Raw genomic sequence first — 13,063 nt, 5'->3', positions numbered from 1 at the left:
GAGCTGAGAAAACATAGTATGCTATACTGCTAAAGTAAATTTGTATATTATATGTTGCTGCTGTTTAAAGAGAAGGAAAAAGAATTAGAGGAAAATTACTTACTAGAATTTACAAAGCACACCGATAAGCATTGCTTCTGCTGGTAACAGAAGGACAAAGGGAATGGTTTGAAGATGTCTGTTTGGTTTGGGATCTGAAGCTGAAGATCTCAGAGTTCAGAAAGTAAGTTCCTTTCAGATGGAGATGAGCTGGAAGATAGAATAGAATAGGATAGGATAGGATAGGATAGAATAGAATAGAATAGAATAGAATAGAATAGAATAGAATAGAATAGAATAGAATAGTTAGTTGGAAGGGACCTACAATGATCATAGAATCATAGAATGGCCTGGGTTGGAAGGGACCTTAAAGATCATCAGTTCCAACTGCCCTGTCATGGACAGGGACACCTTTCACTAGACCAGGTTGCTCAGAGCCCAATACAAACTAGCCTTGAACACTTCCAGGGATGGGGCAGCCAGAGTTTCTCTGGGCAACCTGTTCCATCACCCTCACAGTCTAATCTAATCTAAACCTACTCTCTTTCAGTTTGAAGCCATTTCCCCTTGTCCTGTCACTACATGCTCTTGTAAATAGTCTCTCTAATCATCCAACTGCTGACACTCCAGGACTGAGCAGAAATGAAAACCTGTTAATAAGGGCATTGGCCAAATACTGACAGGCACTGGGCATCAACCACATCTCTAGGAAGCCTCTTCCAGTGTTTCAGATGCTCTTCAGAAGCACATCCAAAATGATCCAGATGCAAATGGGCATGCTGTCCCTGGGACCAGGTTAGAGCTGATCTGAAGTAAATCCCTACAAAACCTGAAATGCTTGTGGTGTACATGTCAGGTCTTCATCACTAGCTGTTTAGCTGCATTAATTGCTAACATAGAGACACCTTTTGTCCTGTTTTTGTGTAAAATTTGTCTTCAAATTGAGCTTTTCTTTAAACCAGTCTTGGGCCTTTTCTTACTGTGAGAATGGTCTTCCCAAGCCAGTGGAATTTTCTCCGGGTAGTGTTGTCTTTTAAGAGCTTCACTTGGATATTCTGAGACCGCTGATGTTCTGCTGCTGCTCACAAATAGTCCTCTATAAAATACTAATAATGGCAAATCTTTGTAATAGGTCATGGAACCTTGGAAAATGTGAGGCAGGTCAGGACTTTGCTTTGCTATCCTTAGGCTCAGTTGTGAGCACAGCTGAGAAACCCTCTGGCAGACATCTTTGTCTCATCCCCCTCAAGGACAAGCAGTCTTTTGCTTTTTCTCAGCTCAAAGGGCTAAGGTTTATACAGAAGCCTGCTGCTGACACATGGAGGGCACGTGCAATGTCACACTGCGGAATTTGTCTTTCAGTTTCTTTTCAAAAAGTCTACAAAATGGGTTCAAAGATCACTCTTAGGACAGTGAAGCCAGGCACTTGGGGGTGGGCATGTCAGACTTCCAGTTGCTCATGCAGCTTTACCTCAACTACTGTGTGCACAGCACCATTATAATTCAGAGACTTCTGACTTAATTCCTTCTGTCTCTGGGTTTTCCACCTATAAAGTAATCCTAATAAAAAAATGTTGTCGTTGCATTGCAGTCACACAAAGGCAAACTGCAATCAGTGAGCATTAATATTGCAGTGAGCCTCACAATAGTGAGGTGCATAAGGGAGATCTCCAGCAGGATTTTGTAGTGTTCAGTAAAAAAATGGTGGCCCACACACATGAACAGTCATATTGTGCTTAGTACATCAGTCCAAGGTTTGTGGTCCAAGTTGTATCTCCAATTTCTCAATTGCTTGACTTCAAACCTTGATTTTACAGCTGCACCTCGTTGACTGCAGACTTTTTGTTGTTTTTTGTCTTATGTTTTCAATGTCATTAGAAGCTGTCTATCTTAATTTCAGACCTTTAGGTTAAGAATTGAAAATATTTTTTAAATCAGTAGATAATTTGTGGTTTATTAAAATTGTAGTTGCACTGTGGAATCTTGTTACTTTGTATTTAGTCTTTTGTAAGCTAGACATTTTTCCTTTGAAACCAATTGAAAGAATCTTATATTACTTCTATCGAAAAGGAACAGTGTTTAAGGAGACTGTTTGGATGTTTCTACTGATACTTTTCATAAAGTAGCTCCAAAGCTACGCAGAGATCTGTTAAATTCAGAAACTGAGTCCAGCTTTCAGAAATTTAGTTATCCATTAATTGAAATTTACATCAAAAAGATTAAGAAAAATAAATTAAGACATATGAAATAATAGAAAGCTATCATATGAAGCCATAAACATTTTGGGTGGATTCTCTAAATTTCCTTAATGGGTTTGGATCAAATTCTTCAGGCCTTATGTAAAGAAAGGTTAAAAGGCATGATTGCGATTTTGATTAAACAAGTTCAGGAGCGGTTGGCAGTATTTTTTCCTAGCAAGAAGAGTTAACGATAGTAGAAGCTAAATAGAAGAAATTTAGACAAAAATTTTCCATAGCTCAGAAAAAACCCATGGGGTAGAGCCAGATCATACCATGATGACTATCTGTTGTGGATGTTTCTATAGTGGAGTTTTCTTTTTGCCTGCTAGGTCTGTGGAAGATGGAGAGCGGCCCTTTGCACTAGGAATGCAGTTTGTTTTATTACGAACTCTTGGTAAGTATTACAGTAGCTCAGCATTTCCATAAAAGCTCACCATGTTCAGCTTAAATGTACTATAAAAATACTAAACTTCCATAAATCTGGAACTAATTGCCTGATTACTGTATTAGGAACCTAAAATTGATAGTTTCTGAAAACATCGTATCTGAAAATGCAGTTATTTCTCTTTTTTTTTTGTTACTGACTTCCTAGAACAACATTTTTGTCCCAAAAAGATACATTTTTCCAGTTTCAAACTGTACGTAAAAATTAATAGTTACTAGAATTTTTTCTTGTTTAGAAACTGATTTTTGTTGCTTTCAGCAATAACAGTAGTTTTTGTCATTTTTAAAATAAGGAGCATTCATTACTTAATGTCTTAATTTCAAGTACTTCAAAGCAAAAAGAGATGCATGTTAAAAGTCTTTATTCAACAAAGCAGCTTCTTTCAAGCTCTTGAACTTCTAAAATCCTGCCTATTAAGAACAATCCAGGTGTTCAGCCACTACGAAATATATGACTAGAGCAAGCAAGGACTATTCTAAGAGAACAGAAAGAGAAGCCCATATAGCTGCATCTGGAAGTTTTGTTTGAGGAAGGAATTTCAATCTTGTCTTAAAGGTGGTGTATTTCTGGAGAAAGCAGGAACATTCAGTGGACTGACTGCATTTTTAGCTGCCTTGGAAGTTAAGGTCTGTTTCTGAGGAAGATCTGTTCAAAAGAAAATTGAAAATCTTAGTGGTCTCACCACTTCCATCCATCTTCAGTAAGAAAATGATTTTGTGGTCTTTGGTGCTTTTTCTCCTTAATCTAAAAGCAGCACCTTTCCCAGCTCACAGGCAGTGGAAGTTCATCAAGTAATGCTACAGAGATAATGTATTTTACCCTTCCTGAGAGCAAAACTGAATTTTCTTTGAGGTGCACTTAGTTTGGGAGCTATCTGGGGACAGCAGATTGAAGCTGTACCTGCATTGTTTTCTTTGTTTAAATTCTCTCCCATTTGTGGTAGGTTTCATGTGTATAAAGTAGTGTTGGTGCAAAGACTGGCTGACCAGTTTTCCATGTTTTACATTTCGTGTAAGAACAGCAGTGTAGAAATCTCAAAAATTTTCGACCTACACTGTTTGGCTAAGGCATATAGTTCTTTTAGAAGTTTTCCACAATGTACTAACACATATTATTTCTCTTGCTATTTTTATTTCAGCTTACATTCCCACTCCGATTTATTTTGGGGCTGTTATTGACACCACATGCATGCTTTGGCAACAGGATTGCGGCGTACAAGGATCTTGCTGGGAATACGATGTCACCTCCTTTCGTTTTGTCTACTTTGGGTTGGCAGCTGCTCTCAAGTTCGTGGGATTCCTTTTTATTTTCCTGGCCTGGTATTCCATTAAGTGTAAAGAAGAACAACAGCAGAGACAGAGATGGAGGGCTTCACTGGTGAACACTGTGAGTGAGATGGTTGGACAAGCTGGACCCCAACAAAACTATGCACGGACTAGATCCTGCCCTACCTTCAGTTCCCGAGGAGACACCAATGTGGCACAAGGAATGAACTGCTTAGAACAGACATACCCCGGCCCTTTTTCAGAAGCAATAAATTCCTCAAATGAAAATGTGTTGGAAGAAGTCACTGCTGAGATATAGACCCCTGGCTTGGTAATGTAATATTTAATTTTGTTGGTTGACTTAATTACGGCGCCTTGTAAAACACCTGTGCCTTCTATTTTTAATCTAAATGTAACGTGATAAAACCAACAAAGCTTGATGCAAACAACCATAATATGTTCCTGAGGGCTGGATACCTCAAACCAAACCAGGTTCTTATTCCTCCCCTCCCAACAATGGAGTTTTAAAAATGGTGTTTGTAATTATTTCAGATGTGTCCATTAGATGTCCGTGCTCTGATCTAATATCATTGTAAAGATGAGGTGTTATGAACAGCAGAAGTCAGCGGAAGACTGACAAAAACTCATATTGTTGATGTCTAGACTCACAAGAATGCTTAAATGTATTGTCAACTTCATATCCGCAAATTGTATTTTTAAGAGAGTAGTTACTGTGAGTTCTGCTATGAAGCACAACTGAACTTATTTAAACTATGCAACTTATTTGGATAATTGTATGTGCAGCAAAATAAGTTTAAAGTTTGCTTTTAAAGACATTACTGCAACCGAATTTGAAAGGGGCTATTTTCAAACATAATCATTAAATTAAAAAATAACATGAGGTTTAAAGTACTGTTAATATCATGTCAAGCCATACAAGAATTATGCATCAGGTAATGTTTGCAAATGTTGAGTTGTAACATCTTTTTCCTGTCAAAATGTGCATTAATTTTCGTTTGATGGGATGTAGTCATTCTTCACAAAGTACACAGGCTAGGAAACTGTAATGCTTGAAGTAAAAAACTTCAGTATTAATTTATAGTAACATTAAGATGTAGGAATCATACACACATACCAGAGTGGATATGTGCATGTTTCTGTAATGTTATTTGGGTGGCCGTTACTAGCACCAAATCCATACTTTCCTGAAGAAAAAACCAACCAGTTGTAGCTTGATAGGAAGAGTTAGGCTGTCCTTCAGAATTTTGTGTATAATTCAGCTTCAGTGGAAAAGTCCTGAGGGGGAGCTAATGGCCTTGTCTCTTGTCTGGGTGGCAGTCTGGGACCTGACAGGTCCCTTGCAGCCAGCAGTGGCACACAGTTCAGGCTGGTGCTGTTTGCACTTGCTGCAGGAGTGAGTAGAGAAACCCTTCAAGAGAGCTGAGAGCACCACCCACCGTGGTGCTGGGTACGAGGCTCTCCCTCCTCTCCTGGCACCACTGGGGCACTGTGCACCCTGCCATCCAGGACAGCTGGGGAGGGGGTTCCGGCTCAGACCCTCTCATTTCTGCCACACTTCTGCCTCTGCAGCTGCCCGGTGCTGGGCAGGCTGGTTGCACAGGCCTGGAGGTCCTGGTTTTGTGGTTTGTCCCACATGTGGCTGCCTTTCCTTTTCTCAACTTCATTGAGAGCTTCTGGGAAGGCAAAGTTTAGCTCTCCTTTGGCCTTCCAGGAGAAGAGCTAAGAATAGAAATTATCAGCAGGTGTGGACTCACAAGAACTGCTGTGGCCTTTGGCTATTCCAAATTACTGTAGCATGTTTTCTCCCTGAGAGACGCTGAGACTTTCTAATCAAATGTGCTTGGCATTTCATTTCTTGTTCTGAAGGCTTTGTAGTACCATGCTTATGATGTACTAATGATGTCTCAAAGGGCAGAGAATGATTTCAGGTGGACAATAGGAAGTCAAAGCTGTATTGTACCCTGTAGGGGAAGTCTTAGAAATGTAGGAAATTAAAAGCAATCTTTACAGATGAATCGGTGATAGTCAGGTTTGGATTTTGCCATGTAGAGAGCTTGTGTGAAAATAAATAGAGCATAATTTCTACATATTTTTGAACAGAGTTATTCCTGATTTAAGTTTTCAATTTATAATATGTAAATTGATCAAACATTGTATGGAACCAAGTCCTTGAAATTAAAGGCAGTACTCTCCTTGGCATCCACAGAGTTGTCCTGGGAAGAGTAGGTTTCCCCTTCCACCTTTGCTGACTGCCTTTTGTCATCTCCTGGTTCTTCTTGAGCAGCACATAAGACTACCCACAGGGCTGCTTGCCCTGCTTGAAATGGTGGCTGCTTATTTCAGAATGTCTTAGTCCATTTATGTAGTTTGTAACAATTCTCACTCTTTCTGTAGGCAAACTCAGATTTTTCTACCCTGAATTACAACATAGAGGAATATTGTTTTTATAATTTCCTACTATTCTGTCCATATTAACAGGTTTTTGGGGTGAAGCCTGAAAATGTTTTTGTCTCTTATGCAGCCACCAGGTATGCGTCCTCAGTCAGCACATGCCACCTGAGATGTTGGCTTTCTACACTTCTTATCCCGAGAAATAAATTTCCTTGGTTCAAAGGTGTTGGGTATAATTTTCTTTTTTTGCTATAGGAGATCAGAATAGATGATATAAATGTTTCCTTCTGCTCCAGTCTCAAATGCTTGTTGCACCAGGAATTTCCTGCCATGACAAAATTTGAGGCAAAGTAGTGGGACGAAGTGTAATTGCAGCCCATCACCCATCCATTTTAATCACTTCCCCATTTTAATGATCATAGGGTGAGGTGAGGAGTGACAATCTTTTCAAATACCTCAGAAACAGAGCATTTAGGGAATTGTAAAAGACTAGAAATGAATCATTTATCCTGATCTTTTCTATTTCATGCCTTGTGTGTGCGCTTCTGTTCCATGAATAACAAGAGAGAGCAGATTAGGATTGTCAGGAACTAACGGCATTGATGCCAAAGAATGAGAGAAGTGACACATCTGCAGCTGCTGCTTCTGAGTTTATTTCAAGGGAATTCAGAGCTTGTTGGGATGGAGACCACTGATTTTTTTAGGAAATCCTGACCCTTTAACTTCTAAAAAGATTCATATTTTGAAATGTCTGAGAAACTGGAATTTTTTACTTTTTCTTTGAAAATTATATGCAAAACAAAATTCTTTACTTTTCAAAAAATTTGTTACTATTTTTGGATATAGATAATTTTGACAATTCGAATAAATTTCTACAAAATCACTTAATTAAATTGGCATCCTCTGAAAGAAAGAAAACCCAAACTGTGGCCAGTTTTTGATTCATTCCTGAAGGAGGGTTTATTTGTGAGTAAGCTATAACAGTCTAAACTAACCCAATAAAGGCATGTAGGGGAAACACATTAACTTCCTAGAGAAGTCAATTCCAACATTGTAATTGACTGAAATATGGACTGAGACCTGCTGAACAAACACTATTTTCTGAGGTTGTCATTGCTGAAGGAAGCAGAATTGCCAGAGAAGTTGAGTGCCTCCCTAGCAGCAGTCATGATCAACATGTGGTGCTAAACCAACTTCACAGTAACTAAAAAAGAACTTTGCCTGTCATCCAGTGAAGGGGCCCATGCTGTCTTCCCACTGTGAAATCCTCTCACCATAGAATATAAAATTCCATTAATTTCCACCACCTTCCCTCTCTACCCCAAAATACATAAGGTTTGGTAGCAGTGAGTACAAAAAAAGGTAAAGCAGGTGTCCTGTTCACCCACAGGCTGCTGTTGGTAGCAAACCCAAGTCACCTACCTGCACTTAACCAGCCAGTGGTAATATGGAACAACAATGTCTGGTGATCTACTACAAGTCCACAAAGTGCCATCATGCCCTCACAGGAACAGACTTAATTCCCTTTTACCCCACTTATTCCTGATTTAGAGTGAGGAACATGAGAGGAGAAGTAGCCCAAATATATGGACTTGACTGAACAGATAATCGTCCCTGCATAGCCTCCCATTCATCCTTGTTTCCTCAAAAAGGAGAAAACTTCAGAATGGTAAATGTGTAGTCATGGCCTTGGGTGCTCAAGAGTGCAGCACCCTCCAGAGATGGTTCCTAGATCTTTCTGGGTCTGGAATAATCTGGAGAGTGGGACTCTTTCTCCCGTTTTAGGCAAAAGTGCTGTGGTTTTGGTTCCCCTTCTTCTCCATGAGCATAGTGGATGTAATAGGATATAATTTGGAACTGGTGACATTTTATATCCTTTCAGTACAGTGTGAGCAGCTGCAAGAAACGTTGAATATTATGGTGCAATTTATATTTATTTGGAAACTTTTAGTTCTTTGGACAGCCTATGTATTTTTAAAAGTATGTGTAGTAACATGCAGTTTCTCAGAACTTGCTGTTATGTAAGCAGAGTAGGGGCACAGATCTCCTACTAGGTATTGGAAATGTAAGTTTGAGAGGCCCTAAACTAGTTACAAACACTTGAGTATACTGTTTTCAAAAATACGTTTGTTTGGGTTTTTTTATTAACCACTAATTCATTATGGCTCTGATCCAGCAGAACACTTTAATATGTATGTAAATTTATATACTTAAGTAATGCACTTAAAAATGATGTATGTATGTAAGTATGGGACTGAGTCCCATCTGCATTAAAAAAGGAATTCCATTACCCAAAGAGTATTTTCCATGATGAGCTTTTTCCCCATGGATTTAGTGATAATTGTAACCAGAACAGCACAAAGTAGCACTTGAGTACTCTCCTGTGGCATTCACGTGTGGCTACTTATATATCTGGCAATGGAGGAAAGTTTTCATTTTCAAGTAGAATTCAAATTAAAAATATTTTGTGGACATACTCCAAGATACATTCCAGTTCTTCCAGCCATTCACTTATTTTATGAATATCCGGCTGAAAACCTGTGTGTTACATGGGGAGACAGATTAAATAAGGGCATCTTTCTGACCTTAGAGCCAATGAAATTTCTCAAGTGATGCTGTAAGTTTGAATTGTGCCCTTTCACAGAATTTGGACCTAGAGGTTGAGGTGACAGATTTTCAATATCCCGCACAAGTGGAGCAGAGCACTGCCTGCTCAGTGTAACTCCAGAGAGCATGTCTGGGAGAGGGGTCAACACCTGCTGTACTGTTCTTTTGGGGTTTTGCCCCAAAAGGCCTGAATAATTGCTGCCTTACTACACTTCCTGTGTGTGTAATACCACAGCTCTTCATGGTGTTCTATTGACATAAAACTGAAGATAAATAAATAGGTCCAAAGTGTCTTACTGCTATTTTGGAGCCAGATTCTCAGCCTCATCAGTCCAATGTTGAGGCTGAAAAACTGGGCCATACTTTCAGTTGGAATTTAACAAGTTGGAGCTTTAGCAAGTGCTTGTTTAGCTTTTATACTCTATTCACTGGTTGCTACTAATATTTTCAGAGATCAAATACAAAAAACTTCCTAAATAAGTTTATCCTTTTCTGTTTTCTCAATAATGTGTCTTTTATAATGGCATAGGAGATGCAATGCTGCATTGCTTCAGTATCTGGGTTCCCCCAGCTGAATCCATCCAGCTGTGGTTGCTTTCCAAGGGCTTAAAATACCTGGTAACAGAGATTTACCTGGACTGCAATCTGAATCACAGTTGCTTTGGGCAGAGTGTTTGCCCCTTGTAGATTAAACCTGTATCAACACATTTCAGGTTCTTCACATACTGGACTTGATTTTATGGACACTTTTATGACTTTAAAGTGCTTAGAAGATGGGCAGTCAATATAATGGTGGTAGACTTGTTCTTTGGTAGAGAATTAGGGCTTTCTTTTTTCTTCTTTTACCATCTCGTTTTACAAATAGCAATTCAAAAAGGTTACATGTAAACATTGTCACAGAGTTACCCATATCCTGCAGCCATATCCATTACATTAAACTACAGTTAATGCCTGCGGTTTTTAGCAGTCGCCCCTCCAGTCCTTAAGGCATGCTTTTTCTTTTCTATTATTACTGCCTTTTAAACACAGAGGTAGCTCTACAATTTCAAAGTAGCTCCAAAGTTTTCTTGACTTCAAGTGGTACAAAATAGATGCTTATTTATCTGGGTTCCATTCTACTGTTCTAATTATTGCATTACCCGTTGTGTATACTATATTCTCTTAGTTTTTCAATCTCAAACCAGTTGTCACAATGTTATTCTGTAACAATGTTTTGTTTGTTATATAGAATAGGTGAAAAGCTGTGGAATTCATGAAGGGCTACAAAAAGCATCCAAAACATTGTTCACCTTGAGAAGGGTAAAGACAGCTTGATAATCTTTGGACAAATGACTAAACAACACTGTGGTGCTAATAGGTACTGAAGTATTTTATGATGTATTCACTATGACTTAAATGACATGTTCAAGGCATGTCAGTGATGCAACTGCATGTGTTTTTGTTCTTAAAGTCTGGACTATTCCAGCAAAGACAGTGTTTGTAATTCCTGGTGGGCCAATTCCTACCTAGCTCTTCTGTGGGAGAGTAATTTCAGGAGGCAGTGTAGGATTTGGCCCAGCACTAATAACTAAGGTAAAAGCTATATAGGCCACAGAAATCTATGTAGAATGTATTCATCCTGCTGTAGCATATTACTGTATTTAGTTGCTTTGCTTAAGCAAAGGCTAAATATAAATTCTATAGTAATGGCAAGAAACACTAGGCTAAATTCTGGCACCCCTTAACCAAACAATGTTAGTAAGGGTTTGAATTAAAATGAGGATTCAGATCTGAAATATGAATGTTCTTTCATGGAATACCAGAAAGGAGGGATAGAATAAGAGTAAATTCTATCTCTAGCAATGGGAAAAGGCCAAATCTGGTTGACTATAAGGTGAGCTACGATTTAAAACAGACGGTTTGGGGCTTAAAATCTTGAACACAAAATTTTTTCCCTCCCATTTTGAATTGCAATTATTTTGTGTTATTGTGCCTGGACTACTCATGCAGAAGGACGTATCTGTATCCTAAATAGCACTAAGAGCACTAATAGCACTAATTACACTTCTGGCTGACAAGCCAGAAATTTTACCTCTGTAACAAACTCTGTATTTGAAATTGTGGAGGGAAGTTTCAAAATAAAACAAACAAACAAGAAGTACAAAATGATCCAGAGCTGAGTTTCAATAAAAAAAAAGAAGAAAATAATTTTGTGTCAGTGAGATCCATGGTTAAGTGAAGGCTTTCCTCAAAAGAAGGAAGACCTGTCCTTTTCCCCAGTTGAGCACATGGGAGTTTTGCCCTTGGCTGCAGTGCATACCTCTACCAAATGACTTATGCAGAAGAGCAACAGTCTGGGTAGTATCTTAAGAGCATGGAGTGGGCACACTGCCTGTAACTGGTTAGTTTTTAAAAAACTCATTATTAAGCAAATGTGTAGAGTATTAGGGAAATTTGTAGGGTATGTCTGACCGTATGAGTGTGTGTGTGCTGTGCTGTGGTAAAAAGAGAATAATTGGTTTATGCTGGTTTTTTTGCATACTTTAAGCTTCTGTATGGTTTGGGGTTTTTTTAATTGATATTTATTTCTCAGCAGAGCTTAGAATAATTTTGTAGCTGTATAACCCATGACTTAATGAAATCTACTGTCAGCATCTGTTGTAAACATGTGTTTACAAAACAAACTCTTGAATACTTGATATTTGGAAATAAAAAATAGCATATCATGTGTGTTTTATTTCAAACAAAAAAAAAGAAGGCAAGAAAAAAATGTACATAGGTAACTGTGTAATCACTGTGGATGAAGTGATGAAGTATTTGGTCTTTTAGTACATTGTCAGACAAAAAATCTTTCCACTGAATTCATGACCACCAAGTCACAACTAAGCATTGATTGTGCTGAATTAAATTGTAAAATTCCACCATTTTGTCTAGCCATAAATTTGATTGACATTAGTTATATGCTAAGAAATACAAATTTGAAATAGATATTGACAGTTGGAAAAAATACATAGACTGCAAGACTATGTGCATCTATGCTGCTCAATAAGAGGGCCGGGGCATAAACCCAAGGATTGGAGTCCTAATGTCCACTCTGCTGACTGCTGAGTTCACTCCTTGGCTCTGATTTGGGCCACACCAACAAAGTGCCTCTATGTGGTTTGTGGGGACTGGCTGTAGTGCAGGAAGCTCCCACTCATGGGAGCTGAGCCAGTTTTGGTTTCCCCCCACCTCTGCAGCCACCCAGCACTGCAGGCTGTGTGTCAGTGACCCCCATGTCCCCGTGCCGCACCTCAGGGACGGCAGCACACCGTGCAATAGGAGCTGTAGGAGCTCTGCTCCCACCCTGTAGGAGCTCTAGGGGTTGCAACACAGGCCTTGTATTACTGCAAACATTTAAAAATGAAAACAAATGGAAATTATATTTTGTGTCCGCAGGAACATCAGCACAGAGCCAAGGGGAGACCCAGGGCTAAGAGCTACATGTTGTTGATGGGGCCAGCCTGGCCTAGCAGTGTGGATGTGACCTTGCTCATACAATTTGGCTTCACAGCTAGGTTTTCTATTCTCTGGACTTACTTTAATTTAAAAGTATAGGTGTATCCATGGTTGGCAATTCTGTCCCAAGGTGGCCTGGTCTTTCAAGATCAAAAGAACTGCAAGTTGAAGTTAAATGTATTTTTCTAGACATATTTCATTATTGAATCTTTATACTTACAGTTTTTTGACCTGTAGTAGGTTTCACAGCTGGGTGAGCTGGGGCTTGTTTCTATGAAACTTCTTCACTGTTCAGTGTACTGTGAATACTATGAGCCACCACACCCCAGCAATGACCAAACAATGAGCAAAAAGTTTGCTGCAATGGAGCAGCTGAATTTGCATTGATTCAGGATATGGCTTGTCTTTCTGAGGTATCTAAATCCATTTGCTTTCAGACCACAGTCACAAACTGTGGTGATGTGCCCAGCACCTACCAGATTCAACCCCTCAGCCAACCCTGCAGCTTCAGCTGTTGTGCTTAGTCAGGAAGAAGCTACTGTTTCATTGACAGCACAGAAATCTATAGGGTCCAGATC

The 13,063-nt window shown here is 39.1% G+C and overlaps 1 protein-coding gene across 1 annotated transcript in view; it reads left to right on the top strand.

Annotated features, from left to right (window-relative positions):
• SLCO5A1 (solute carrier organic anion transporter family member 5A1) overlaps positions 1-11,916 on the top strand; it is a 76,189-nt gene extending 64,273 nt beyond the window's left edge. Inside the window, exons 8-9 of the mRNA XM_027725415.2 lie at positions 2,609-2,673; positions 3,863-11,916. Of these exons, the coding sequence (XP_027581216.1) occupies positions 2,609-2,673; positions 3,863-4,308 (511 nt within the window). The 3' untranslated portion in view covers positions 4,309-11,916. The remainder of the gene's footprint in view (positions 1-2,608; positions 2,674-3,862) is intronic.
• Positions 11,917-13,063: the final 1,147 nt, after the last annotated feature.

Source organism: Pipra filicauda, unplaced genomic scaffold (assembly GCF_003945595.2).
Source record: "Pipra filicauda isolate LSUMZ 115617 unplaced genomic scaffold, ASM394559v2 scaffold177_size2800117_pilon, whole genome shotgun sequence".
NCBI lineage: Eukaryota > Metazoa > Chordata > Aves > Passeriformes > Pipridae > Pipra > Pipra filicauda.
This window is presented reverse-complemented; position numbering and strand designations above follow the sequence as displayed.